At 46.0% G+C, this 27,788-nt stretch overlaps 7 protein-coding genes across 7 annotated transcripts; 3 read left to right on the top strand and 4 right to left on the bottom strand.

Moving 5' to 3' along the window:
• Window positions 1–10,209: 10,209 nt before the first annotated feature.
• On the bottom strand, window positions 10,210–12,093 carry N7487_001425 (uncharacterized protein; the record flags this gene model as incomplete). Its single annotated transcript, XM_056869173.1, has 8 exons — window positions 10,210–10,374; window positions 10,434–11,082; window positions 11,141–11,188; window positions 11,251–11,388; window positions 11,445–11,600; window positions 11,669–11,726; window positions 11,813–11,887; window positions 11,937–12,093. 8 exons carry the CDS (start codon window positions 12,091–12,093, stop codon window positions 10,210–10,212), a joined length of 1,446 nt encoding a protein of 481 aa, XP_056733957.1.
• Window positions 12,094–12,730: 637 nt separating this feature from the next.
• On the top strand, window positions 12,731–14,302 carry N7487_001424 (LLM class flavin-dependent oxidoreductase; the record flags this gene model as incomplete). Its single annotated transcript, XM_056869172.1, has 4 exons — window positions 12,731–13,015; window positions 13,073–13,246; window positions 13,295–13,365; window positions 13,417–14,302. The coding sequence occupies 4 exons, from the start codon at window positions 12,731–12,733 to the stop codon at window positions 14,300–14,302; spliced, it is 1,416 nt and encodes a 471-aa protein (XP_056733956.1).
• A 1,199-nt stretch (window positions 14,303–15,501) lies between these two features.
• N7487_001423 (endo alpha-1,4 polygalactosaminidase) lies at window positions 15,502–16,848 on the top strand (the record flags this gene model as incomplete). The annotated part of the gene is made up of 1 exon (XM_056869171.1): window positions 15,502–16,848. The coding sequence occupies one exon, from the start codon at window positions 15,502–15,504 to the stop codon at window positions 16,846–16,848; it is 1,347 nt and encodes a 448-aa protein (XP_056733955.1).
• Window positions 16,849–17,271: 423 nt separating this feature from the next.
• Window positions 17,272–18,955, bottom strand: N7487_001422 (uncharacterized protein; the record flags this gene model as incomplete). Its single annotated transcript, XM_056869170.1, has 2 exons — window positions 17,272–18,713; window positions 18,784–18,955. 2 exons carry the CDS (start codon window positions 18,953–18,955, stop codon window positions 17,272–17,274), a joined length of 1,614 nt encoding a protein of 537 aa, XP_056733954.1.
• Window positions 18,956–19,497: 542 nt separating this feature from the next.
• N7487_001421 (uncharacterized protein) lies at window positions 19,498–21,051 on the bottom strand (the record flags this gene model as incomplete). Its single annotated transcript, XM_056869169.1, has 3 exons — window positions 19,498–19,874; window positions 19,929–20,019; window positions 20,077–21,051. 3 exons carry the CDS (start codon window positions 21,049–21,051, stop codon window positions 19,498–19,500), a joined length of 1,443 nt encoding a protein of 480 aa, XP_056733953.1.
• Window positions 21,052–23,495: 2,444 nt separating this feature from the next.
• On the top strand, window positions 23,496–24,728 carry N7487_001420 (uncharacterized protein; the record flags this gene model as incomplete). Its single annotated transcript, XM_056869168.1, has 3 exons — window positions 23,496–23,882; window positions 23,939–24,368; window positions 24,421–24,728. The coding sequence occupies 3 exons, from the start codon at window positions 23,496–23,498 to the stop codon at window positions 24,726–24,728; spliced, it is 1,125 nt and encodes a 374-aa protein (XP_056733952.1).
• A 1,273-nt stretch (window positions 24,729–26,001) lies between these two features.
• Window positions 26,002–26,661, bottom strand: N7487_001419 (uncharacterized protein; the record flags this gene model as incomplete). The annotated part of the gene is made up of 1 exon (XM_056869167.1): window positions 26,002–26,661. The coding sequence occupies one exon, from the start codon at window positions 26,659–26,661 to the stop codon at window positions 26,002–26,004; it is 660 nt and encodes a 219-aa protein (XP_056733951.1).
• Between the last annotated feature and the right edge of the window lie 1,127 nt (window positions 26,662–27,788).

Genomic DNA, 27,788 nt, shown 5'->3' with positions numbered 1-27,788 from the left:
AGTCGTATTAAATCATTATATCTTCTACTGCCATTTTTCTGACCTCGGTTAGAAAATTGATAGTTGTATTAAGTCATTGTATAAAGGCTTCTAAAGCTCATTTTTCTAACCTCGGTCAGAAAATTGGTAGTAGTATCAAATTATTATACTTCTAAACTTACTATATACTAATACTACTACTATATACATATAATTAAATTACTTAAAAATATAAAGAAAAAATATATAAATAATATAGGTTACGAGGTTAAGGAATTCTACTTAGTTACTAAAAAGGCCTTAAGGCCCGTAGGTAGTGCCTACCCGCCCGTCTATAGGCGATATCGTAGTCCAGATATTAATTTCTATACCAATAATATAATATTAAGAGTAGTTTTGAAATAAAAGGATAAAATAAAGACCTATCTATAGTATCTAATACTATAAAAAAAAAGGATTTATTATATTTTGGTATAATTTTTAATATATATAAAGCTTAGTTGAAACTGGAGAGTATAGCATATATATGAATATATATATCTCTACTAACTGACTATAATACTAAGTCAACAACTTCTTCTTAATCTCCTATACCTAATTTTACATATTTAAGCTTACTTTTGCTTAAATATAATATTTAAATATATGGCTGAGATATTCATCTTCTATTTTTAATAGTATACTATATAAAAAAGTTAGATTGCTATAAACTTGAAGTGAGAATATTAATACACCTATAAAAAACAGTATTTTATCTGCTAAGTTAGCATTTTTGTGTAATCAAAATAGGAAATGCTTGGCAAAAATATATATGCTATAGGACTATATAGGAGTCCTATTACTCCCATAGGACTCCTATAGGACTACTATGGTAATGGGACCAAAATTTTGGCTAGTCCTATAGGAGTAATGGGACCAGGATATGGGACCAAAATTTTTCTAGTCCCATAGGAGTTGGTAAGGTCTACCCCACGCCTTACTTAAGAAGAAGTAAAGCTTATACTAGGGTATAAGAATTGTTCCAATCGCGTAGAGACTACTATAGATCTCTTTCGTCTTTGTGTAGTAAGAGGTAAGCTTTGCTATCCTAGTATTAAGGGCTTATAGTATCGCCTTCTTCTAAGGTATGGTTTTCGGAGTGAGTCGTACAATCGATTCCTCGAAGTGCTTAAAGAGGGCGTTATAAATACTAAAAATATGATATACTGTTATCTCTTTGGTCTTTAAAAGCACTATAGTAAAGCGATAGAACGGCTCTGTAATATATAGGAGGTAGTCGACCTACCGCCATTCTACCTTACTGAGTTTATATTTCTAAATCCTAATATTATTATAGTATTTATTGTAGGGCTTGCTAAGGCGTTTCGTACGACGAAGTATTAAGAAGGTAGAATTCCAGCGGGTACGGATATCTTAGATAGGCGTAAGTTTTACTCTATTAGTCTAGAGACGGAAGAAATTATCGCGACGTTAGGGGCTTATATTAATAAACACAGTAAGCCCTCGAATCTAGATAGTTATTAGATATATTAAGTGATAAACAAAGTAATATACTTACCTTAATAAAGGTTTGTATAATAACTTATTCACTCTATAAAGTACAGAGCGATCGAGCTTAGGCTTAGGCTTAGATATCTAAAACATTCCGATCTATAGTATTGTTCTAGGGATCGGCCTTTACCGATCTAAGTAGCTCGCGAAGGCTTAGCTAGATAATATATACAAGATAAGGGATTCGAATAACTACTAGGCTATTCGGTAGTTTAAGGGAGTTAATAGAGTCTTAAACTGCCTATACTAAAGTTATATTATTTAACGCGTTATCTAATATAATCGCTAATATACGATTAGTAATATTAAGCTTCTTAAAGATCTCTATAAGTACTTTACTTAGATTTATACTAGAATACGCCCTATTAAGTAGTTCGAAACTAAGTAGGAGCTTATAGTAATTCCAGTCTCGGTCGATAAAGTACCCTATAATTGCTATAAATGCCTACTGAAAAGGCGATATCTAGCAGTCGAGGGTAATTGAGAGCTTCGTATCTTATAGTAAGGTAGCGAGAATTGAATATTATTCCTCGTCGACTAATTTCTTAAGCCGGCGTTAAGTAGTGCGAGGATAGAGTAAAGTGGGTTTAGCTAGAGCCTTTTATACTATTCGAATTAAAGAAGCAAATTGCTTCCTCTTAAGTATCCGGAAAGGGAGGTTCAGATTAGTAAAATATTTAATCTACTCTCTTTCCTATTTATTATTCGAGAATTTTAAGTTATAAGATAACTCTAGTGCCTAATATATAATATATTAGTTATCTTAAAGGGTATAATAATATAAGACTTACCGGTATATACTATATAGTCTCCTTAATCGACTGTTATATAGCCTTACTTTTACTACCCTTTTAGTATTTGCTTAAGGCTAGATACCGCTTAAGTATATTAGTGCCGCTTTGCTTTATACTTAGATAAGGCAATGTAACCCTATACGTCCGATATATAACTAAAGATTCGCCTATAATATAATATGCTACCTAGTCGAAGTTCTCCTAGATATCTAATATATATTTTGTATCCTATCGTAGTCTTTATTATATCTTAGTACTGCTGCCGCGTATTATAGTACGCTACTACTCGATAAACTTTACTTTAGACGCGTTATTTATCGCGTCGTAGAGGATAAACTGCTTTCTCCGATCGGGGCCGACGCGTTTAAGAGAGCAATTAAGAATAGCCGGTTGAGTGAACTCGGACTCTATCAGTAAGATAGAAGTCTATTAGCTGTTAAAGAGACTAGGATCAATATTTAGATTAAGGTTAGGATTAAATATATCGGCGACGTAGGAGAGGTCTAGTTGGGAGCTCGGAGGAAGTGAAGAAGGCCCTACGGTATAGGCACTAGGTTGGGATATAGTTAATATGATATAAGGGATAATATAACGACTATAGGAGAGTGAGTTGTAACGGGCCAGAGCCCGGCTTGGATCACGTGAGGCACGTGCCTATAACATACATAAACCCCCATCGCCAGTAGATAGTTACCTTTTCTCTAAGATTGATGTAAACAGCATGTTGGCCTAGCCTAATTGAATCAATAAAGCTTCAGCCCTTCACATACATCAATCTTCCGATTCTTATCGTTAAACCATCGGACCCCAACGGAAAAGCCCTAGAAGCGACAATCCCTAGGCATAGCAGAAGAATTACCCCTGAATCACCCCCGATTCAGCGACGAAGCACCAACAGAATACCAGTAACCATGGAACCTCAGGCTCAGCAGAGTACACCCCCACAGTGGGTGGAAGCTATAATGCAACAGATGATGAGGAATCAACAAGCCCATGGCGAAGCAATGGAGCAGTTCACTACCTCCCAACAGCGGATGGTGACTGCACAAGAGCAGCACGCGGCAACCCAGGAACGACTCTCCGCCGCACAAGGAGAGCGAATCCGCCGCCTCGAAGAGATGATAGCACAACAAGGCATCAGCAATCAAACCGATGAGATCACTAGCGAAACGGTCACGGAACAAGTACGAACCGCCACCGAAACACCGTCGAGTATCGGAGAGCCCTACCGCCGACCAAGAGCGAGACTCCCCGACCCAGTGTTATTCGCGGGAAGTGTAAATGACTGGCCTACATGGCGCATCACGATGGAAAACAAACTGGCAGTCGATGGCGAAGCTATTGGTGCCACACACGAACAATTTATGTACGTATTCTCCCGGCTAGAGAAGCTCGCCTGGAAGAACACCGGGACGTATGTGAAACACCGACGAAACGACGGCACCCCGGAAGAGCTCCTAGATTACCTAGAAAAGATCTATGGTGACCCAAACGCACAAGCACGGGCTGCCCGACGCCTTCACCAGATCAATCAATCTGAAGGTATGGCTTTCTCGAAATTCCTACCACGGCTAGAAAAGGAGTTCGCCGACGCTGGAGCACTAGAATGGCCCGACGAAGCTAAGCGACAGATCTTGCTCGGTTCCCTAAATCGAACTATGAGCAATTCGCTGATGAATCGTGGTATACCCGCCACCTTCCAAGGCTTAATCTCCCGTCTTCACGAAATTAGCACAGATATGGACGCGTTGAACATAAGTAAACCGCCCACTCGCCGCTCTACGAAATCTGTAGATGAAATGGATTGGACCCCGACGGTATCGGTAAACCGCGTCGATCCGCACGCGAATCACCGACGAATCAGTCGCGAACGCCACGAACGACCAAAGAGAGCACAATGGGTTAGTGAAGAAGAGATAAGCAGCCGCCGGGAAGAAGGCCGCTGCCTACGTTGTGGAAAGCCCGGCTGCTGGATTTCGGAGTGCCCGCTCTTACCAGCAAGACGCCCAGAGCAGAAAAACCGCGTGGCGGCAAGCAAGCCGAAAAGGAAGGAGGATCGCGACAGTAGCGAAAAGCCGCCGAAACATAAACGAACCGCCCGTATCAAGAAATCGCGAGCAGTAGTCGAGGAAGATACCGAACCTAGTTCGACAGAAGAGAGCGTACAGACCAATAGTGAGTCGGAAAACGAGTAGCTCCTGTTCTTAGCCGCGAGCAGGAGCGAAAGGGGGTCGAGAAACTAGACAGAAGCGAGGAACCACCGTTCCTAGTTGACGTTAGAGTGAATGGAATCCAGTTTGCAGAAGCACTAGTCGATCATGGCTGTCTAAGCTACGCAACAGTAAATGGAGCACTCGCTAAATCTCTCGACCTTCCGCGCATACAGATTCGTCCCCGACAGCTAGACGGAGTGGTAGCGAATCAGGGCCGAATCACCCACGTCACGTATTTCAATGCGGATATCCACGGCCACCAGAACGGTACGATCTTTGCGTATATCATTGAGGACCAGATAGACGAAATCATTCTTGGCCTCCCGTGGATCAAGGACGTCGATGGAATATACTCGCCGAACAAAGGATATATGGACATTTTCTCTAAAACCAGAGAGAAAACCAGATGCTGGAATCGAAAGAATAGGACCATCGGACCGGTCGGTACAAAAGCACTACGTGTTAACCGCGCTTCAGCCAAGTCGATTCGGCAGCTATTCGATAGCACCCCTCGACCGGATCGCCTACAGATTGGGAAAGTCACGCTAGACGATATCGACAAAGCACTACGACCTAAGAAGCATGTCGATTTGAAGGAAAAGCTACCGAAACGGTACTGGCAATGGCTGGATGTCTTTAGCCAACAGTTAGCTGATAAGCTACCACCACATCGACCTGGAATCGACCATAAGATACCACTGAATCGCGACCGAAATGGTAACGAAGAACACCCGCCTTACGGTCCACTATACGGAATGAATAAAGAGGAGCTTTTATACCTACGAAAAACGTTGACAGATCTACTGGATAAGAACTTCATCCGTGTTAGCAAGTCACCCGCAGCCGCCCCAGTACTCCTAGTGAGGAAACCGGGCGGGGGAGTTCGATTCTGTGTCGATTATAGGGGGTTAAACGACCTAAGCGTAAAAGATCGCTATCCACTACCCCTTATCCGAGAAACCCTACGGAATATGGCGAAAGCGAAGTGGTTTACGAAACTGGATATCATCGCAGCGTTTCACAAAGTACGGGTAGCACCAGGAGAGGAATGGAAGACAGCGTTTCGTACCCGATACGGCCTCTTTGAGTGGAATGTTACGCCTTTTGGCCTCACCGGAGCGCCAGCGACATTCCAACGGTTCATCAACCAAACCCTACAAGAGTACCTCGACGACTTTGTATCAGCGTATGTCGACGACATCATCATTTACTCTAGCGGTTCGATAGAGGATCACCGCCGAAAAGTACACGAAGTGCTACGGAAGCTTAAGGACGCGGGGTTGCAATGCGACATTGGAAAGTCGGAGTTCGAACAGAGCTCTGTTAAATACCTTGGATTCATTATCCGTGCAGGCGAGGGAATTCACGTGGACCCGAAGAAAGTGGAAGCAATACGTGCGTGGGAAGCCCCGAAATCAGTACGCGATGTGCGCGGATTCCTCGGATTCGCCAACTTCTATAGATCGTTTATACCCCGATTCGCTGCCTTATCGGCACCGTTGACCCGGCTCACGAAGAAGGACGTGGTGTTCCAATGGGATGAAGCTTGCCAGCAGTCCTTCACAGAACTTAAGGACCTCTTTATTAATGCCCCAATCCTAGCACACTTCGAAGAAGAAAGAGAGACGGTAGTAGAAACCGATGCATCCGGATGGGCTACGGGAGCTGTACTATCTCAACGACAAGACGACGGCCAGTTGGCCCCCTGTGCCTATATCTCGCAGAAATTGACCCCAGCAGAGTCGAACTACGAGATCCACGACAAGGAGTTGCTAGCGATCATACGCGCACTACGGGAATGGAGGCCTGAGTTGAAGATGGTCCCACGATTCACTATCGTAACAGACCATAAAAACCTACGATACTTCAATAAAGCGCAGCACCTTAGTGAACGGCAGATGAGATGGGCAGGCTTAATGGCAGAATTCGACTTCACGTTACACTATCGGCCTGGGAAGCTCGCAGTGCTTCCCGATGCACTCTCACGACGGGGCCAAGATATGCCACAGGATGCTACTGACGAACGACTATCGAATCGGTTCCGAACCCTCTTCGAAAAGGTCTCGGTTCGACTGAGCAGACCAAGACAAGCAGTCACCGATGCCTCAGAGGAAGAAGCGCGATTAGACTTCAATACCCCAGTTTCCCTCTTTGAAGAACCCGAGTTACAGGAGGAATGGAAGAAGGGCAGGGCGACAGATGGCACATATCAGCTATACTCCCAAGCTCTACAGCAGGGAGACCGCCGAATCGCCGCCGAAACGGGCGTGAAGACTAGCCTATCGGAATGTCACCTCGATGAACGAGGGCTACTATGTTTCCGCCAGCGATTATGGATCCCAGACAGCGAGCCATTACGCACAGGGATCATCCAGAAGATTCACGATTCTCATATCACCGGGCACCCAGGACGAGACGCCACATACTCGATACTATCTCGACGGTTCTTCTGGCCCGGCGCAGCCAAAGATGTACGACGATTCCTACGAAACTGTACGGTATGTGGAAGGAGCACAGTCTGGCGCGATACGAAACACGGGTTGTTAAAACCGTTACCGATTCCCCAACGAATCTGGGCCGAAATAGCAATGGATTTCATCACAGACCTACCCCCGTCGAAGGAAAACGGAGCCACGAATCTATTGGTTATAACGGATAGGTTGACAAAAGGGGTTATCTTAATTGGTATGACAGAAATCACGGCAGGACGGGTGGCGGAAGTCTTCTTAACGCATTTCTATATGCACCACGGACTCCCGCTAACGATCACGAGCGACCGAGGCTCGCAATTCGTAGGTGGGTTCTGGCGAATCGTCTGCGAGAAACTATCGATTCAGCGACGATTATCTACCGCCTTCCACCCCCAATCAGATGGAGCAACAGAGCGAGCGAACCAAGAGGTCGAACGGATCATGCGAACGTTCATTGCCTACGCTCAGGACGACTGGATGGGGCTACTACCAATAGTAGCTATCGCGATTAACAACCGAGACGCCTCCTCAACAGGTTTATCCCCGTTCTTCTTTACCCATGGGTATCATATCGACCCCCTAGGAATCGAAGACAGTAGTACGAACGCTCTCGGAACAATGATGACTCAGCCCGCACGCGCTGGCGAAACGTTCGTGAATCGACTACGAGAAGCCACCGATTGGGCACAGTCAGCGATTGCAGTAGCGCAGGAGAAGCAGCAGGAACATGCAAACCGATCTCGGCAAGCAGCACCTACCTACCATGTAGGAGATCGGGTATGGTTGAACCTACGAAACGTGCGCTCTCAGCGCCCGTCGAAGAAACTAGACTGGATTCATGCACAATACCAAGTTGAAGAGGTGCCTACGTCCCACACTGTGCGCCTCAATGTGCCTTCTGGCATACACCCAGTCTTCCACGTAGAGTTGATTCGACCTGCCGCAACGGACCCGTTTCCGTCACAAATCGTGGACGATTCGCAGCCACTCCCAGTTCTAGTCGATGGCGAGCTGGAGTACGAAGTTGAAGAAATATTATCGACACGGGAGAAACGAGTTGGTAGGGGAATACAGACTGAGGTTCTGGTGAAATGGGTGGGATATGCAGAAACGACATGGGAGAGGTTGGATCTGGTTGAGAGCTGCTCAGCACTTGATGACTACGAACGACGATACGGGCCCGTTCCGAGGCCCTCTCGGCACCGTTTCAACGCCGACGGCGACATCATCGTGCCTATTGTGAGGATCAATCTAAAGGGGGGTACTGTAACGGGCCAGAGCCCGGCTTGGATCACGTGAGGCACGTGCCTATAACATACATAAACCCCCATCGCCAGTAGATAGTTACCTTTTCTCTAAGATTGATGTAAACAGCATGTTGGCCTAGCCTAATTGAATCAATAAAGCTTCAGCCCTTCACATGAGTGATCTGAACTTATAATAGGTAACTTACGACCGTATGAAACGAGGATTACTAGTAAAAGGGGTACTTTATATAGATCTGATAGATCGTAAATTGAGTGTAGACCCACTATATATTATAAGCTAATTGGCTATAAGTGTCTTTGTCTATAGGCATACCCGTAGGCACGCCCGTGGGCACGCCTATAGGAATATACCTAAACGCCTATCTTGAGTTACAATCGAAGGATTTAAAACTCCTAGAATAATAATATAAGTCTTTAAGTAATATAATTGATAGAATTTAGTGATATAAGCTTATAAAATAAGAATTATACTAATTATCTTTCGATCTACCTATAAGAAATATACTAGAGTAAGAGATAAAGTAGAATCTATAAGTAGTATTTTACTTATAGAAAATGCTAGGTATATACCACTGACTTGAATATATATCTTCAAGCTGTTACAGTATGATTTGATAAGTTAATAAAAATACTACACAACATAATATATTTCGATTAAAATTTTAGTCCAATTCGTATCATATATATACTAGTTTCTCATATACATAGATATTTCAGTAAAATTTATAGATGTTGTAGATTAAAACTGCCATTTTACATGGAGTTGGCAAAACAGGTGTAAATAACAGTTATTTATTATACAAAGTCAGCGAGTTATACGTCCATTTTGGGTGACTTTATGCAATGGTGGGCATCGTGGGCATGCCCGCCGTGGGCATGCCCGTGGGCCTTGGGCGTTATGGACGGGCACTAGAAAATCCAAATAGCCCAAGGCCCACCGTGGACGGGCCTTGGGCACCTCCTAGGTGCCCATGGACGGGCGATGTCGCAGTCTACTCGTGGCATCCGTGGAGTATAATTACTCTGTACTAGTTACAAATGTACCTATTAGCTTCTAAAATGTCAAACAAGGCCGATATTTAGATATTTAGATACTATCATAATAAAAATTAGGCCGAATGACCTTTTCTAGCCCTGAAGGGCGGCCTAATTGCCAGAGAGCCTGAATACGTATAACTACTAGCATGGAGTTAACGTGTTCGCTGGTATGTACTTGGCCAGTCATCGGGATGTCTGTTCCTCTGTTTATTTTGGCTGCAAATCTGTGTCGCCTTGTTGGAGATAGGATAAAGAGCCCAGAAGAGCACCTTGACACGATTATGCGACAACGAAAGGTCTCTGGCCAAATGGAAAGCATATACCAGCCAGTCCTGGAACAACTTCTGAACCCCAAAAACAAAATATCAGTCAAAAGAGCTTGCAGCGGAGTTTTGCGAGATTTTCGGGGTTATCGTCTTTCTTACTACGCCCCTCTCAGCCCGTGCTCTTGGAAAACTTCTTGATCGACGAGAGACAAAAATCAGCTTTCTGTTGAAGAAACTGCACTCAGTGCTCAGAGTTCCAGAGGATATAAATTCCCCAGTTCGCATTCTACATATATCATTCCGGGAGTTCCTTCTAGACATGAAAATTTCGTTCCATGTGGATGAGAAAGAGACAAATAGGCGAATAGCCTCCGATTGCCTCTGCGTTATGAATACTGGTCTCCAGCACAATATTTACGGGCTATCAAGCTATGCAACATTAAGCAAAGACATAAAGAAGCACACCATCGATCAACACCTCTCTGCGGACTTGCAATACTCCTGTCGCTACTGGATGTAGGACCTTGATGCAGAGGAAGACTACTCTGAAGGCGGATTGGGAGACAACTTGGAAGACGAGGTGGAGTTAAACGTTTAGTCTGTTTTATTACTGTATCACATACAGTTGTTCATAACTTGGTAACCTCTCCTTGTATAGTCAGTTGATCTGTAACCACGGTGTCTTCCTCTCCGCTCCCTTGCTCCTCTGCCGTTGTTATCTTTTTATTGGTCCTTTTCTGCTTGATTATAATCCAAGCAACATTGAGCAAATAAAGAACACTGAGGACCGTGGCCTATGGAGAAGATCACTGGTTAGTTTATAGGACGTGACAATGGTTAGGAAAGGTCATACCCAAATAAATCCCCCACGGAACCGGGGTCCTTTGGAGACAGGCCAAGCAACCAATGGTACGATCAGACTAGTAATCTCCCCGATACAATTATAGGAAGCAAGAGTAAGAGCCCTAACCTCCGCATCTCCAGCAAGTCCCTCCGCAGTCCATGCAATCAGTACCGGAATTGCCCCGTAAGACCATCCCACTGATATATAAGCGAAGAATTTGAGACCATCAGGGATGTTCCAAATTGAGAGTACCAGATTCGCAAAAATGCACAGTATTCCAGACAAGATGATAGGCTCTGTGCGAGATCCCCGGATATCAGAGTAAAAGCTCATCATCAATGCACCAGCTACTGCCGCACCATTCGTGACAGTGGACAAATTGTTCACAAGGGCGACGGGGTACTTGTCTGGCTGGGAGTCGAGCCAGAGGATGAATGGAGTGCCTTCGCAGTAAGCCATGTTGCAGAAAATAAGTAGAAGGAGCACGAAGGCGTAGAATCGCCATGATGTGAAGATTCTTTTGATGATTGTTTTGTTAAGGCCAGTAGACGGCTTGAATCCTTCTTCCTGGAGTCTTTTGTTGGCAAGGGCTTTTTCTTCTGTGCTGAGGAAGCGAGATTTTGTGCGCTCGGGCAGGTCGGGGAAGATAAGGAAGCCGCTGGATATCCGCGTTAGTTGGATATTTGGGCAAATTCCAAGAGTCTTTCTATACTTACAACAGAGCAATAGGGAGTGTAATAACAGTGCAGATAATGAAAAGCCATCTAGGTGACGATAGTAAGCATGGGGGCGATTTGGAATGCTTGACATGCGGTGGTAAACTTACCTCCAACCCTGTAACCCATGATTATTGTTGAGATGTGTATATGCAGCAGCTTGTAGGTATCCTGCAAACATCTGGCCAATGGGATTTGCAATCCAGAAAAGTGCATTCCGACGTCCAAGTTCTTCTTTCCTATACCATCTGTAAACGCAAGTTAGAATGCTTCGAATTTCCGGTATTCAGGATTCATAACGAACGAGTTTACTACGTGTACCAAGCCCACATAACATGAAGTAGCGCTCAATCCGACGAAAAATCGCATTACTACCAACTGCTCGTAAGTTTGCACAAAGGCTGTTCCGAGAGTGAAAAGGCCCCAAAAGATCTCTGCAGCTGGGAGGTAGTATTGCGCCCTGTGACGAATATTAGCTTGAAAATACTTGTGATGATTGTCTTCTTTTGTCATTTATCAGTTACTTACGGGTATTTGATCAAGACCATGTTGCTGGGGATTTGAAACACGACATATCCAACTTCATCTACATGGCAACCATGATCAGCATAACAATGAAAATCGACACACTTCATCCCACTGGGGAGAACACAAAAGAGGTAATGTACTCACATGCCGCATTGATGTAATTTAGTCTATTTCCAGAAAGATCCAGATCCTGTTTCATTCCAGAAACATACGCATTGGCTATTCACTTGTTAGTATATCATTCTCGCCATGCCTGAGGTATACATACTCAATGCCGAAACGTCCAAATACTTGACAAAAAAGGACAAACAGGCATATGGAAGAACAAGCAAGTCCAATTTTCGAACGAGCTTGCGCTCCACCAATGGCATACTGACAGGGAACCATCGTGTGGCACTCTCTAGGCGTGATACAAAGCCCGCCATTGTTCCAAAGGGATTTAAGATATTCTGGAACTAACACAGAATTTCAATTCAAAAAACCGGACTTTTATAGTTTAACTAACATTACTTTTCTATAGATCTAATCTCGCCTGTTTTGTGAGATATGAGTCTATATGGCATCATATCCCCGGCGATAAGGGGTTGTTGTAAGGTTGGCGGCAGTCTGTATGAATTAGGTACCGATATAGTGATTGCGCCATATAAAACTAAATTAACACCACAAGAAGTACTTCAAAGCAAAGATAAAGTATTCACATCCCGATATCTGTAGGAATAGATTCAACCTGTCGTATGATTTTACAAGAGTAAATGACGCGATCCTGCTGTAGACTACGTTATTCGGACGTTGTTCGGACTTCTTCCGTACTAGAGGGGTCCAAGAGCAATGCTTATCTCACTTGGCGAGAACTTTAGGACACCCGATACGATGGGGTTGGGTATTCGTGCTTTGTTGGAGAGATGACAGCAGCTTAATGTCGAGCGGGGTTGTTCGGAATAGGGCACATAAATAAAATCAACATATAGCAACATCTGGACTTGGACAATTATCAATCAGATTTGATCTGATCGGACATATTGAAAATAAAATCAGGTTCAGCTTGAAAGACAACATTGTATAATGTCAGCTGAAAGCTCACAACCCAAGCGGCGGATATACCTCAATGGCTTCGACATGTTCACGGTAGGCCATCTCTCCTTCGGTCAATGGAGGAACCCTTCCGATCGGTCAGCAACCAAGCGACGAGACCTGTCCTACTGGACGAATCTGGCCCAATTGCTCGAGAAAGGCGATTTCAATGCGTTGTTCCTTGCCGACACATATGGTCTATATGATACGTACAAGGGGACCGCAGAACCGGCTATTCGGAATGGAGCCCAGTATCCCATGGGAGACCCTTCTATTGTAAGTTAACAGTCGGTTCTGTGGGCCCAATTGGGTTGCTGATGATAGATGTACTAGCCAATTTCCGCAATGGCCTCGGTCACCAAAAATCTAGGGTTTGCCATCACCACCTCCACTTCATATGAAGCTCCGTACGTTGTGGCGAAGAGGTTTTCGACTTTGGACCATTTAACTGGGGGCCGGTTTGGGTGGAATATTGTGACCTCGTGGAAGGAGTCTGCTGCAAAGGCCGTGAGTATACCCATTGGCAGAATTATTACCAAAAATTGACATCCATAGGTGGGATTGCCTCTGGTGGATCACGACAAGCGGTATGAAATTGCCGATGAGTACCTGACCTCATTGTATAAGTAAGCAAAAGTGAACTATCGACAGGTATGAAACATACTTACCTGTAATAGACTGTGGGAGGGCAGTTGGGCCGACGACGCTCTCCAAGAGAATGCTGAAACAGGCGTGTATGCCGACCCAAGTCGCATCAACTACATCCACCACCACGGCGAGCATTTCAAATTTGATGGCCCTCACATCCTAGATCCATCTCCACAGCGCACCCCCTTCCTCTTCCAGGCAGGCACATCTCCAGCAGGCGTCGCCTTCGGCGCGAAACACGCAGAAGGAATCTTCGTCTCAGCCCCTTCACCGCACATCCTCGCACCACGCATCAAGGCCATCCGCGAGGAAGCCGCCAAGCTCGGCCGAGACCCTACATCAGTGAAAGTATTCGCGATCCTCACACCGATTGTAGGTCGGACCGATGAGGAGGCGCAGGAAAAGTACCGCTATGCCCTAAAATACGCGAGCGAAGAAGCAGGACTTGCATTCTTTTCCGGTGGAACCGGTATAGATCTTAGCCGAATTGATCTAGACACACCTATTACGGCGTCAGATGTACATGTTGACGCCCGTGTTCATTCCACGATTAATACACTCTCCTACCAGAGTCCCGATGTGCCTGAATGGACACCGAGGAATATCGGGAAACATATCTCGATTGGTGGGGCGGGGCCTGTTCCTGTTGGTTCCGCGAGCACTGTTGCGGACTTTTTAGAAGAATGGGTCCGAGTGGCGGATTTAGATGGGTTTAATATTGGATATGTGCAGACACCTGGCACGTTTGAGGATGTTGTTGAGCTTCTGGTGCCGGAATTGAGGAGGAGAGGGGTATACGCGCCCCAGGGTGAGAGTGGTACAATGCGGGAGAGGGTGTATGGGCCTGGGCAAAAGCGTTTGCGGGAGGACCATGTTGGGAGGAAGTATGGATATGAGGTGTATGATGGCCAATAGACTAATTACAGGGATGCATGTTAAATTGGTCTGACCTGAAATAAATATGTGCAAACGGTTGGAGATAGCCCAAAATACAGATTTTATACCGGATTTTGTTCACATTTCACACTTATTTATCCAATTATATACTCTATTCTTTAAGCACGGAATACCATATATGAATATAGAAAGGAAAAAAATGCTATTAAGGAAGCCAACTGTCTCCGGCGAGACCTGTCTGAGATGAGAACCTGTGTCAAACGTAAGCGCCCTTGGCAATGTGCCAAGGCAGATCGGAGATATTTCTTGACTCCCTTGACCTTTTGAAATCCTCTGTAGGGGCCAAGGGGGCCAAAGGGGCCAGAAGCCATGTGGCCAAGAAGCAGTTCTATATAATTGGTCCAACTCCATTAAAGCATCACGCTAATGCCGTTGAGATCGGGTATTTTGTACAAATTTTGATTTCTTAAGTGGACTCCCACAGATCATTTCAATATTTGACAATTCTCCGATATGCATGTTTCCCTTCAAATTTAGATACTATTCGGAGACTATCTCAGGTGGAAATTGAGGTTGCGATCTATCAAGTTAGTATGGCACTTTATAGATCTGAACCCGTGTTAAATTAATTAAAGACAACAGGTACGAGAGCTGCCGGACCATCCGAGTGGGACATATTGACACTAAAAGATTGCATCCTGGACCAGTTCAATCACTCAGATTGTATGACTTCGCTCAAAGGGGGAATATCCGCAAATTAACGGACTACATCTGCCGCAAGGCGTTTCTTGGCGGGTGTTTCATCTTTCCCATCTTCTTCGGGATTGATCTCCTTCAATTTTATCCCCCGTTTGCTCGAAACTATCACTCCTACTGGCCCGATCTCTGAAATAACGGGGTTTTTATTTTGCTTGGCTTCGTTTAACGTCCCCCCGCTAGTGGCTCGATCATCCTAGGCGATCCCCAGCCTTATGCCTTCGATGCCATATGTGGAAATCTGAAACCGCTTGATGCAGGATATACACCAAATAACTTCTCATCAGAATTTGAACCACTATAAGTATTGGGGATCTACTCATGATGTCCCACATTCTATCCTCACCATCATTCAGTCTCTCCTTTCCCTGACACTTGCTGGATTCAAGTTGTCTATCCATTCCTTTGTACACACACATTCCTTTCTTACACTCCTTTCGACTTAAACCAATTTTATCAAAATGATGAACTCTCCCCAAACCTCGGGCTGGCAGGTTCTAGCCACCAAGGGAAAGCTCATAGTATCCTGCGTTCTGGGCCTCTTCTTCCTTACCATCGGGATGAACATCCGAGCTGAGCTCGGAGCTGGAAGCAACCAGAAGATGTCCAAGCGCGACACCACCAGCACCAGTACCCCCACCATCTGGCAACCAGCAGCCGGAGTGAAATGGCAAATCCAACTCGTTGATGCCGTCGAAGACACCACCATCGACGCCGACATCTGGGACATCGATCTCTTCGACAACACCGCTGAAACAATCACCACTCTCCAGAACAAAGGCCACAAAGTCATCTGCTACTTCTCAGCCGGTACATACGAAGACTGGCGCCCGGACATTAGCAAGTTCGACACCGCAGACTTCGGCAGCAACCTTGACGAGTGGCCAGGTGAGCGATGGCTAAACATCAAATCGAGTAGCGTTCGCGCGATCATGAGCTCACGGCTGGATATGGCAAAGCAGAAGGGCTGTGATGGTGTTGACCCGGATAATATCGATGCGTATGGGAATGAGAATGGTCTCGGGTTGACAGAGGCTGATTCGATTGATTTCTTGACTTTCCTGGCATCCGAGTCGCATTCCCGTGGCATGTCGATCGGGTTGAAGAATGGCGGTGATATTATCGGCTCTGTTATTGATAAGATGCAGTGGTCGGTTAATGAGCAGTGTGCGGAGTATGACGAGTGTGAGACATACGCTGCCTTCACAGAAGTCAATAAGCCAGTTTTCCATATTGAATATTCTGGGGAGACTATTGAGTCTGGTAGCTCTGATGATACTTCTGTCTCGGCCACCGAGACTACCACTGATAGCAAGGCTACTTCCACTCCCACTGCTATCGCTACCCCTGCTTCCAGCTCTTCTCCCACTGCCACTGCCACTGCCACTGCCACTGTCGATGCTACCCCTGTTTCTACCTCTGCTGTGACCGCTGCAACCAGCACGGATGATGATGCTACCAAAACTGGCAGCACTGACACTGATGGTGACGACGAGGAGGCCGACGAAGATGAAGAGGAAGACGATGAGGATGAGGATGACGATGAGGATGAGGATGACGATGAGGATGAGGATGACGACGAGGATAAGGATGACGACGAGGACGATGAAGACGACGAGGAAGATAACACCAGTGCCGATGCCATCAAGGAGCGAAAACACCAATACGGTCATGGTCACCACAAGCTCCGAGCCAGGGCTGTTCTCTCCTCCACGCTGAAGACCTCAGCCTGCAACGCGGCCAGCGCCGACAAATTCTCCACTGTCATCAAGAATATGAATCTAGATGCTTGGGTTGAATATTGCTAGATTTAACCTGTTGCGGCCTTCGCTCGTACTGCAATAAATCTGTTTGCACGTCTGTTGACTGGGAAGAGTTTTGAGGGGATGACTGTCGCTATATACAGTTCGGAGAGAGCCTAGAAAATACAGAAGAGATATTTCAATCTAGGTTTCACTCTTATCTTCATGCTTTGTCTAATTCAACATATAGAAGGGCATTGAGCCAAGTAAATTTTGGCATTGGCGGGATTGTTCGACATTGTGTACAGCGAGAAGGTGTTCATTGAATAACGTGTCGCTACTCAACTCATCAGATACAAGGGAGACACCTGTTTTGATCGTCAAATGGGATTTTTTCCTTTTTTTTCCTATTTTCTGTTTAGTCGACTGCAATTTCACCTTTTTAGCAAACACGCCAGTTGGCAGTGAATGGATGCTCATCATCCCCCCTTAGACACACAACTCCGCAGAAACCATAAACTTCTCATCCCTAGCGTTCGTTCCCTTCGGAAGCACATTGGCATCCTGGACCTCACAGCCCCTCAGCACAGATTGGCGGCCAATCTGAGCTCGTCGACCGATCACACATCCGGTCAATTCAGCCCTCCTCTCAACAACAACACCCTCCATCAAAACACAACGAATGATACGGGCAGCGCCATCAATCCGGCAGTTTGCACCAATCACACTCTCCTTGATAACGGCACCAGGTGCAACAATCACATTGTCACCGAGCAGACAGTCCTTCTTCGTAACATTGCTCGGCGAATCGACGCCCTCGGGGTAAGCAACTTTATGGGCGTGGGCAAAAGGCGACGCTTCCTTGCGACCCACTTCATCGATAGAGGGCAGTTTGGCCAGGAGAAGGGAGGTTGAAAGAAGGACGGCTGTGTTATCGACTCGTCGAATGAACGGGGTTGATCCTCGGTGGACATAAGCTAGCATTTCTGGCAGTTCGGTGGATGAGTAAAACTGGTCTAGCTGCATTTCAGAGTTTGAACGGGCTCGAGTAGTGCTCATTTCCCTGATGTCGATAGCTTTATCGACGAATGCGCCAGTGTGGTTGCTTTCGGGTGTAAGCTCTCTCTCCTGGGTGCGGGTGGTATCTTCGTTGAAGTCCTTCGTCAATCCTAGCTTGTCGCCGAGACCTTTCTGCCATGTCGACTTGGCCCATGTACCGACCAAATCCTCGCTGACGGATTCCAGTCTCTTTTGGTGGTGGACTAGATTTTTGACCCAGTATGGGAAGACGTAAACATGGGCATCGCGGAAGGTGGTGAGCATTCTGATGTGGGGACAATTATTGACGAGTGAATGGCGAACAAGGAGACCTTTTTCTTCTTTCATTTTATCCTTGATTGTATCCATTGGCATTGACATCAGGAGTTTGGAGAGACCGAATCGTGGGATCAAAGGACCCTCGGGGCCGGGAACAACGGGTGCTTCGTGCTGCTGGAGAGGGGAGACAGCTATGAAATCAGTAGCCTCTGCCTGGATGCTCTCCTCTCGGTTTTTCGTTTGGTAGTAAACAGCTAGACCGCCGGAGCGAGCTTCTAGTTGACGATCGAAGTATGAAGTAGTTGGAGATGCATGGTGAACCCCATTAGAATCGATGTTATTCTCGAGGATCCACTGATTGGCAATCCATGCCTCGATGATTGATTGACCAGGAATCTCACAGACGAGGTCGCAGGGAAGAAGAAGGAAGTTGGTGGTTATACATCTCTGCACTTCAGGGAGGCGGAGCAGCTCCGCGGTTCCCATTGTCATCTCGAGGTCTTTTGGTGCGATGACCGAGACCGAGGGTGAGTAGAATCTGGTAAGGTATGGATTTTGATCCAAGGCGGCCCTGAGGGGAAGGAAGGACAGTGGAGGCGTGATCAACGTAATATCTGGGATACAATTAGCCAATTTGGTTCGATGTAAGGTAGGTTGAGAGACAGCGAGGGGATTGGGACTTACCAGTGATACCTGATCTTCTGCAAAAGTCAATGGCATAGAATACCATGGGTCTGTTTGCGACTTGAATGAGGCACTTTGGATACTCCTCAGGTCTGGAGGTGAATGTGCTGAGTGAACCACCAGGGCCACACAGGATGAGGGCCTGGAAGTCCATGGGACCCGTGTGTGGCATGGTTGTCAGAGTGGAGGCCCAGGAAAACGAGATTAGCAGGTGTTTTATGTTCAACTTGCTGTGGGATGAGCGATCAATGTGGTGAGAAGTTTGATGAGGAGGAGTAGGAGAGGTGTAGGAAAAGGAAAGGCCGAATAGAGAGAACTTGAATGCTAGAGAGCACGTCACGTTGTTGAGAGTGATCGCGGGTGAGAGGATCCGAAGTGGTTTCCTTTGGCTGCCTGGGGATTGATATTCAGGTTTGTGTACTCATAATATTTCCTATGTTCAATCCTTGCTAGCCTACAAGGTTGGTTTTATATTGCTTTTCTAGGGTTATGAACATATAAACAGACATCTAAAAGAATATCTAAAACAATATCTAAAACTAATATTATGAGGCCTCCTTATAAACTGTAAAGGGCCCTAAAAAGTGGTGATATCTAAAGTACAGGTGAATTACGAGCGCTTCGATCCTTATGTCAGAGAGCATACAGCCCTAAGGGTTTCCCTTTTCAATATATATATTTTAGGCCACATAACCTCGAATAAATACCCAGTGATCATGCATCTTGCTCAAGTGCAGTCCCTAATTCATTCTTCTTATCCTTCCGCCAGACAAGCCACCACGAAGCCAGAATCCCCGAGATCGCCGCACAGAGGAAACAAAGACAGATAACGTATGACACTCGATACGTCGGTCCAAACACCGTACTGTATACATGAGGCCCAGCAATACCACTAAACTGAGCCATGGCGTTCGTCAGTCCAATACCCATTCCCACGGCCACTGTGCCCTCGAGAGCTCGAATGCGTTCTGGCCAGATGACAGGGTACGCAGATCCGGCACAAGCGGTGGCTACTATCAAGGCGTGGTATTTGACGACTGAGTTGGAAACTGTAATCAGGATAATGTAGCAGATGATTATAGTGCTCTCGACTGTTTTTGTTGTTAGTAGTGAATTCATGCACAATACGGAGTAGTCATGCTTACTCGCGACAGCTGTGGTCCAGGGTCTAATCCATCCTTTGTGTAGTAAATACCCGAGAATATTCAAGAAGAAAAAACATGCGACGTAGGGAGGCTGTTGGTTAAAAGCTAAGTTAGCGTGATTTGTTTGCTTAGAATAACTCAAACTCACAATATTCATCAGCTGTGATAGAGCGGTCGTAGTAAAGCCAAGCTCGTAGATAACAGTAGGCAAAGCGTAATTCACTCCAAATCCTCCAATGCCATGTCCAATCCAGTAGACCGTGAATGTGTAGAATGTTGGACTTGAGAGGAGTGCTTTTACATCCGCCCAGCTCCAGCTTTTGTCTTTACCAGAGGGTGCTGAAGAAGAAAGACGCCCCTTGAGGAAAGTCCTCTCCTCTTCCGTCAACATGCGGGCTGTCTCTGGGTAATCTGGAAGACCGAATAATGCGACCACAGACAACACGATTGCGGGAAGACCTTCGAGGATAAAAAGCCATCGCCACCCTGATAGCCCGCCGGCTCCATCCATAAAGCTGATAGCATATGCCAGCAGGCCACTCAATGCGCCAGATACCTGACCAAGAGAGTAAAAAAGAGCAATTCTCCAGCGCAGCTCAGAGGGCTTATACCAGAACGCCATGTGGTAGAGCACGGAAGGATAGAACCCGGCTTCTGCCAGTCCAATTGCGAAACGTACACACATCATTCCCGGAAAGTCCTGTGCAGCACCAGCAGCGCAGGCGCAGACACCCCAGGATAAGATCAGGACGAACATCCATCGGGAAGGCTTGACTCTTTTGAGGAGGATTGTGTTGGTGGGTTCGAAAAACAGGTAGCTGTAAGAGAAGATAGACTGTGTCCAGGACCATTGTGAGGCGCTGAAACCGAGTTCTTTCTTAATTCCAGTACCTGCCTCTAGGTTGATGATGGCCGCGTTGGAATAGTTGCTGGAATCAATGACGCGGAAGATGTATACAATCGAGTAAAATCCAACGAGCCAGAAATCTATCTTTCGCATTACTCTTTTCTCCAGTTTGGCGTTATATTCATTTTCGGATTGATTGCGATTGATCTCATTGGGCGGAGTTGAAGGTATACTGGAAGTAATTACTTCCAGTTCGTCATGCTTCTCCAACACCATATTGTCGATTCCCGGGAATGAATTGCTTTGAATAATTTCACCTCATCCTAAAACAAAAGCGAACTTGTTTTCCTTCAGACACCTTTATGTTCAAGTGTTACTTGGACCCCTCCGTTCTCGACGCCACGGGTTGGTAGGGCAAGGTGCCATGATAGTTTAGATCACGACATATTCCCCCCAAATGTGCGTATCCCGGAAAGATCTACAACCTTGTTTGATTGACCCATTACTCATTTTTCCTTCATATTGCAGCATACACAGTCTAAAAGGCTGCGGTGTAGATTATGGGGTATCAATGAATGAAATGTGTAGAATTGTAAATAATTCTTCAATGGATAAAATTGGTTTCATCATACAGAGGTCATCATACAGAGGGAACATAGAAATGAGAGAATGCCTCAAGATATTCTATCATATTGCCTAAGTAACTTGCTTTCTACTTGATTAAAAAAAATCATCTGTCGAAGCAGCATGACCCTCGGAGGTTTTCTGTTGAGGCAGCATGAACTTCGGAGGTTTGTTTAAGGTTCCTCAAAAGTACATAGTATGTAGGTCCACCGGACTAACTCGGGAGACAGTGCTCAGGAGTGGAGGCCCTACGCAGCCATTATCCAATCGCTGTGAATATTATTCATGTGCTTTCGCCGAGTGGACGGACGAAGAGATAAGCAGATGGAGGAGACAAGGACCTAACTAGCCACAGGTACTGTCTCCATTGGGGGCCTGGCGCCCTATGTGCCTCCACCTAACACCATTCATCTTGTTATCACCTTCAAGTAAATCAAGCTACCCATGCTGCTTAGCCTCCCCTGCTCGTTCCATTCTCAATCTGCTCACGTGGTTGTTTAACTTGCTGATCCGCAATGTTACGACCAGATCCGAAACAAGGGGACACTTAGTGCAGTTGACGTTTGTTCCTCGGAGGTGCCGAGGGTTATTTAGCTCCGTTTGATGCTAGGAAGGTTTATATGGACCATGGAAGCCATGGGATTGCGGAGCGTGTATGCATATAAGGTCGGATGTGAACTGAGCCTCGTAAAGATAGAGAAAATATCAATCCTTATGGCCTTCGGTCCACTATTTTTCAAGCACATTCGCGTTCCCCCTGGGAAACTTCTTGAACAATTTGAATCAATTTGGACTCCACATTTTCGGCCTTTGTTTCGGTGCGCTCATCCAAGTTCTTTCCAGTGTGATGCGCTGTTGAGCTCTGGAGGTGCTCTCCCACTATCACTTCTCTAGTGAGCAAAGCGATGGCCTTGGTCTTGATATTGCGTCTATTTTTAGCCACCTTCTACTAGGTCTTCTTTGCATGCTTAGCCAAGGCATTTGAATTGCGATCTGTACCGCCGTGCTATTCACACGAAGTGTTAGTGCTACTGGTAGAACCCAAGGTAAGATGAGGCAATGCACGGCAAGTGAAGGAGATTAGATATACCAATTCCACCCATATTCATGTAGTGGTTCATTCGATCGTTTGTTATGATGCTTTGGTCCTTGCCAAATCAATGTCACTATTTCCTCGGTTCCTTTTTCTCTGAGACGCTGGCTCAACAGTTTTATCATGGTGGCTACTTCCAAGTTTCGATCTTGAGTATGAGGTACGAGAAACCGTCACCTCAACAGACTTTTTGCTGGTTGAAGAAGAAGGGGAAAAGATGGAGACTGTCATACTGGGACATGTGACACCAGTCCCAATAAGAAGTCAGTATATTTCTAGGTGCGAGAGAGGAGTACTCCGTAGTGTGTGAGGGCTGCTACGGACGGGTTTGTAGCTTAGTTAACTATAGATTTGTATTTAGTGCCTATTTCTCAAAGCATAAACATTATTAACTCTTCGCTCTCCATGTACAGGCGTATTTGGTACACGCATGCTATTTATTAAAAGGGGCATCTATTTGAATGTGATACGGTTTTTATAGCCTATACGTACCCTTTCGCAGTTTGTTATTCTTATCATTATAGCTACAGGACCAATTAACGAGGGAAATATCTAGAGGTTACTTAGGTATAATTAGAGTGGGAACCGAGGCCGACTGTCATGGGGGTCACTAAAACCCCCCGCGATGGGCGTTTACACTTAGCTGTATACATGATCGCCACTCTAGTCTCTCCGGCATATTTACCCACATTCAACCTGGATATGCAATTCATAGCCTCAACTTTCTATCCTATTGGCTCGGAGTATTATTGACTACCCAGGTATAATTTCGCCCCATTTCACGGCACAATAATGCCGTTGCATATAACGCCATCCTAAGCGGCCATGGTACCATAGACCCCGCATCTTCGCAATGGCAAGTGTATGGAACGGAGTATTTACAAAAATAGTAGGTTGTACATCTCAATTAAATTTTTATTTTGAGTTGAATATAAAGCCCAGTCTTCTTGTCCAGAATATCTTCCTACTGTACATCGCTATCGCTGTTCATCCCAAGATAAATATGGCACCCTCCGCTATAGAAGAACAAATCCCAATCGAAAAGCCCATTGTCAAACCATGGAGCCGACCTGCACCTACTAATGAGAAGCTCGATTGGGCGCCCCTAGTTGAGATCGATCTTTCTCGCTTCGACGAACCCGGTGGAAAAGAAGAGCTCGCAAAGCAATTATACGATGCCGTGACACGAGTCGGGTTTTGGGTGGTTGTCGGACATGGACTCGATGACGAGCGTATCCTCCGCCAATTCAGTATCGGTAATGCTTTTTTCAAAGAAAGCCTCGAAGAAAAGAGAAGCTTTGAATGTAATTTTGCAGAAGGCGAGTATTTCGGATACCGTGAAAACTCAAGGTGGATCGGAGAAACCGGTGTGAAAGATAATATAGAAATGGTACGAACATACCTATCTGCCTCGCATACTGTATTGAATCTAGCTAACTCATGCAGCTCAATATTCCCAAAGCCATCCCTGAATGGGACGATGTTCCTAAACACAGGATCGTCCGTCAGAACTACGACGAGATAGCTAGCTTCCATCGAGATCTCTTCGACAAAGTCATCCGCAAGCTATTTGTGTTGATGTCAATTATCCTGGAATTACCGGAAGACCACCTAGTCCAAGCGCACGCTTATGACAGGCGTTCCGATGACCACTTGCGATACATGATTTATAACACGCGCACTCAAGAGGAATGGGACAAGGCACAGGGATACACCAAGGGCGGTCACACGGATTTTGGAAGCTTGACTCTGCTTTTCTCACAGCATGTTGCTGGCTTGCAGATCCGGACGTCGGATGGGGAATGGAAATATGTCAAGCCTGTTGAGGGTGGGATTACGTGTAATATTGCGGACACGTTATCATTCCTCACCAATGGTAAGTTCTCACATCAGCTTTTACGAAACTAGTTTGCTAAAAAGGACGACAGGCTTCCTCAAATCGACGATCCATCGTGTTGTCACACCTCCCAAGGATCAAATTGATATCCCCCGTCTTGGGTTGCTCTATTTCTGTAGACCGGGTGATGATACTGTGATGAGAACTGTGCCCTCGCCTTTACTTGATCGTCTTGGTCTTCTAACTGAAGAAGATAAGAATCAAAGTAAGCCTGCGCCTACGGGGACTGAGTATGTTCGGGCTCGGGTGAAGGATGTTCATCATAAGACTGTGATTGACCGTCGGGAGAACACTTCGTTTGAGTTTAAGGGGCTGAAGGTTCCAAATTATTATAAGTGATAGATTGGCGGTGCTAGCTTGTGAGGACTTGAGATTAGCAAATTGTATTTCTGTACCTGTTTCTAATAATGATGGGGTAGTGGTAGTATCAGGAGTCGAGAAGCAACCAGGAAAGTGTAGCTGGTGACTCTAGTTTTCGTTGGTTCTTCCCCTAGACATCACATTTCTGATATCATTTGCGACGTCACTTATAAAGAAACTCACGTGGGATCAAAAACTTGGGCAGGTGATATAAGCATAGGATAAAAGTCTATGCCTTCTCGCCTGAGGCAGATCATTTGAACAACTCAGCCACAACCAGGCTGTGAGTCATGTATAGAACTGTAAGAACTGTAAGAATATCAAGAGTAAAGTACAGATGTAAATGGTGGGGAGCACAGGATGTGGGTATCATGATCGTCGTTTGGCCAACGTGGGGCACCCTCATGACTAGACTATCTAGCAAGCATGCTGAGATACCACGGTGTCTTAATGTATAGTTATTATCTATTCTATAATTGTTTTCTTAAAAGATGGTTGGTGTTTCCAGTAAGACATTCAATATTTCATCAACTGATTCCCAGAGTGGGGAGCTGTCTAAAGAGTGTGAGGCTGACAGCCTAGTCCCCAAAAGGGCGCATTTCAAACATCGTATCAAAGACAAAGGAAAAAATTGGCGGAAAAAAAAATCAAAATCATCAAAGTAGACAAGCTTCTCCACATCAAAAAAAAATGAGTCACACTAACAACCAATAAAGTCGTGCAGTAAAACCGACAAAAACGCATGCATAAACATCGTCGACTTTCCGCATCTGTCATTGGCCAATGTCCCCCACACCCGCATGCTCCCCGAAGGAGCATACCAGTAATGGGGTCTGGCCAAGCCTGCAGAGTATTGCGTACAATCAAAAAACAATTTGATCGAGTCACAATCAAGTCGGGGTCCGAGACTGGGAAATCCCGCAGATCTCAAACACCCGACGTGCACTCGAGTCAAAGATCAAAGCTGGAAAACAGAAAAGTGAATTTCCGAGGGCGCATCCAGGCAGGCCCTATCAATCCAGATCATCAAAGACTGGGGTATGGGGGGTTAATGCCTATAATGTGCTAATTCCACATTACGGGCAGGGACCGTCTCGCGGTCAAAATGGGTGTGGGCAGTCAATGCCCATCGCGAGCGAATTGAAGCTTCTTCGAAGCGATTGGTGGGGGGTGTGTATATGATCGTAATCAGATGAACCAGAGTCGAAATAAATTGCCGGGTACGTTGTCAAGTACGTTTCCAGGTATACGTTCAACGGTGCTTGGGGGAGCCCTCGACGTAACGGCGAGGGGTCTCGTAGTGGCGCTCCACACGCTCCTGTCGGTCGACGCTGTACAATGATCCACGGCTAGAGGATGGGCGGCTGGAGGAGCCACCGGGCGAGCAGTACACAATTGAAGTAGGGGAGCGAGAAAGGCGTGGGGCCCTCTCGACCAGCTGGTAAGCCTCGGGAGACATGGAGCGAGGACGAGTCTGCTTGCCGCTGACCTTGCGAGCTGGGATGGGGTAAGTCCGGTCGTAGCTAGAGGATTGGGCAGGCTGGGCTGGTTGGACGGGCTTCTGAATGACGACAGCCTTCTCGCGGATGCGCATGCCTTGCTCGAGGGCTGTGAGAAGCTCACGGGTAGCGAAGGCATCGCGGGGCAGCTTCACCCGTGTAGACTTGCCGCTCTCAAAGTCCACGGTAGAGAACTGCTTGCCGTTTTGGCTGTAGAGGTAGTTGCGCAGAGTGCGGGCGCGGGTGTTGCCCGACTCGCAGAGTGAAAGACCATCCTTGTATGTCTCGACAGCGTGTGAGCAGTTGCGGCAGTGGCTGGCGTGACGCTCGAAGTCGTCAACTACCAACTTCTCGTCGTCGTGCAGGTCACGCACGACGGCGACAGGGTCTGGTATCTCAATGGGGGCAGGCATTGTGTTGGTACGGCGTAGTCCAAGTAGACGTCGGGTCAGGCTAGAACGGGGAGGAGATCTCTCTGACGTTAAGAGAGTTGAGCGATCAACGGTGTACGAGGTTGAGCGGTAGGGCGACACCGTGACTGATTTCTGGGGGGTCACGCGAAGATAATAGATGATCACCGTATGTAGATGATATGAAACCTAAGTGTGACAGTAGATATGGAATTTGAATTGTCCAATGTACGTCAAATGTGTGTAGATTGAGGTAGATATTCTAGTGGAAATGGGAGGGGGGGTCGAGGGTTATATAGACTATGCAAGTGTTATGCGGGTTCTATAGATGGCGCCCTGGAGCCTGGAGGGTCTGGTATCCACTTTGACTGGTGGGGCAGCGGATCTACAATACCTCCCCAGTACTTAGCTCCTCACGCTAAACACAGGAGGAATAGCATGTACTATTCTTGTACTGTTCTTGTACTCTTCTGGTATCGCTCTAATCTGGATTGTCTGTGGCTAGTGAGGCTGTGTTATGGCTTCAAACACCGCCGTATTTACACTTCTCGTCCCTATGATTGGCTCAAGTCCCCCAATTCACGGTCAAGTTCACTACCATGCACGACTTCTTCAACTCAAACTATGTCCCTTTCGGTCCCCGACTACATTTCAAAGGCATTATTACAATTATTATTTTTGTGGCCTTATTCCCATGACATCAACCGTCTTACTCGGTAATCTTACACATGTCATTCACATCTCCAAAGACGTGTGGCTTGTGTTTTCTCGTGTTCCTGCGCCATGACTAGGGTCTCGTGTTCCCCCCTGTTCCCTCCCCCTGAGAACAGGCCTCAGGTTCGCGTCATTTGCAATCCTTTTGACTTGAAATTTTGAAATAGAACCTCAAAATTTAACCAGAGCCAGTACATTCAGAAGGAGGTGTTTGATCGCAGGGTTCCCACCCACCCATTCCTCACGCTCATAGGCTCCCGCAACCGCCGCATTGCAATGAGCGTCTACCGAGACAACTCTGGAACTCCCTAAACCACATCGCTGGGACTTCGAGCACAGTTCTCTAGTTCCATAATTTGGGATACTCGAGCGTTTCAAATTATCTAAGAATAGTGCGCTAACTAGGATTGTTTATT

Source organism: Penicillium crustosum, assembly GCF_028827405.1.
Source record: "Penicillium crustosum strain IBT 35664 chromosome Unknown utg000001l_segment0_segment0, whole genome shotgun sequence".
Classification (NCBI taxonomy): domain Eukaryota; kingdom Fungi; phylum Ascomycota; class Eurotiomycetes; order Eurotiales; family Aspergillaceae; genus Penicillium; species Penicillium crustosum.
This window is presented reverse-complemented; position numbering and strand designations above follow the sequence as displayed.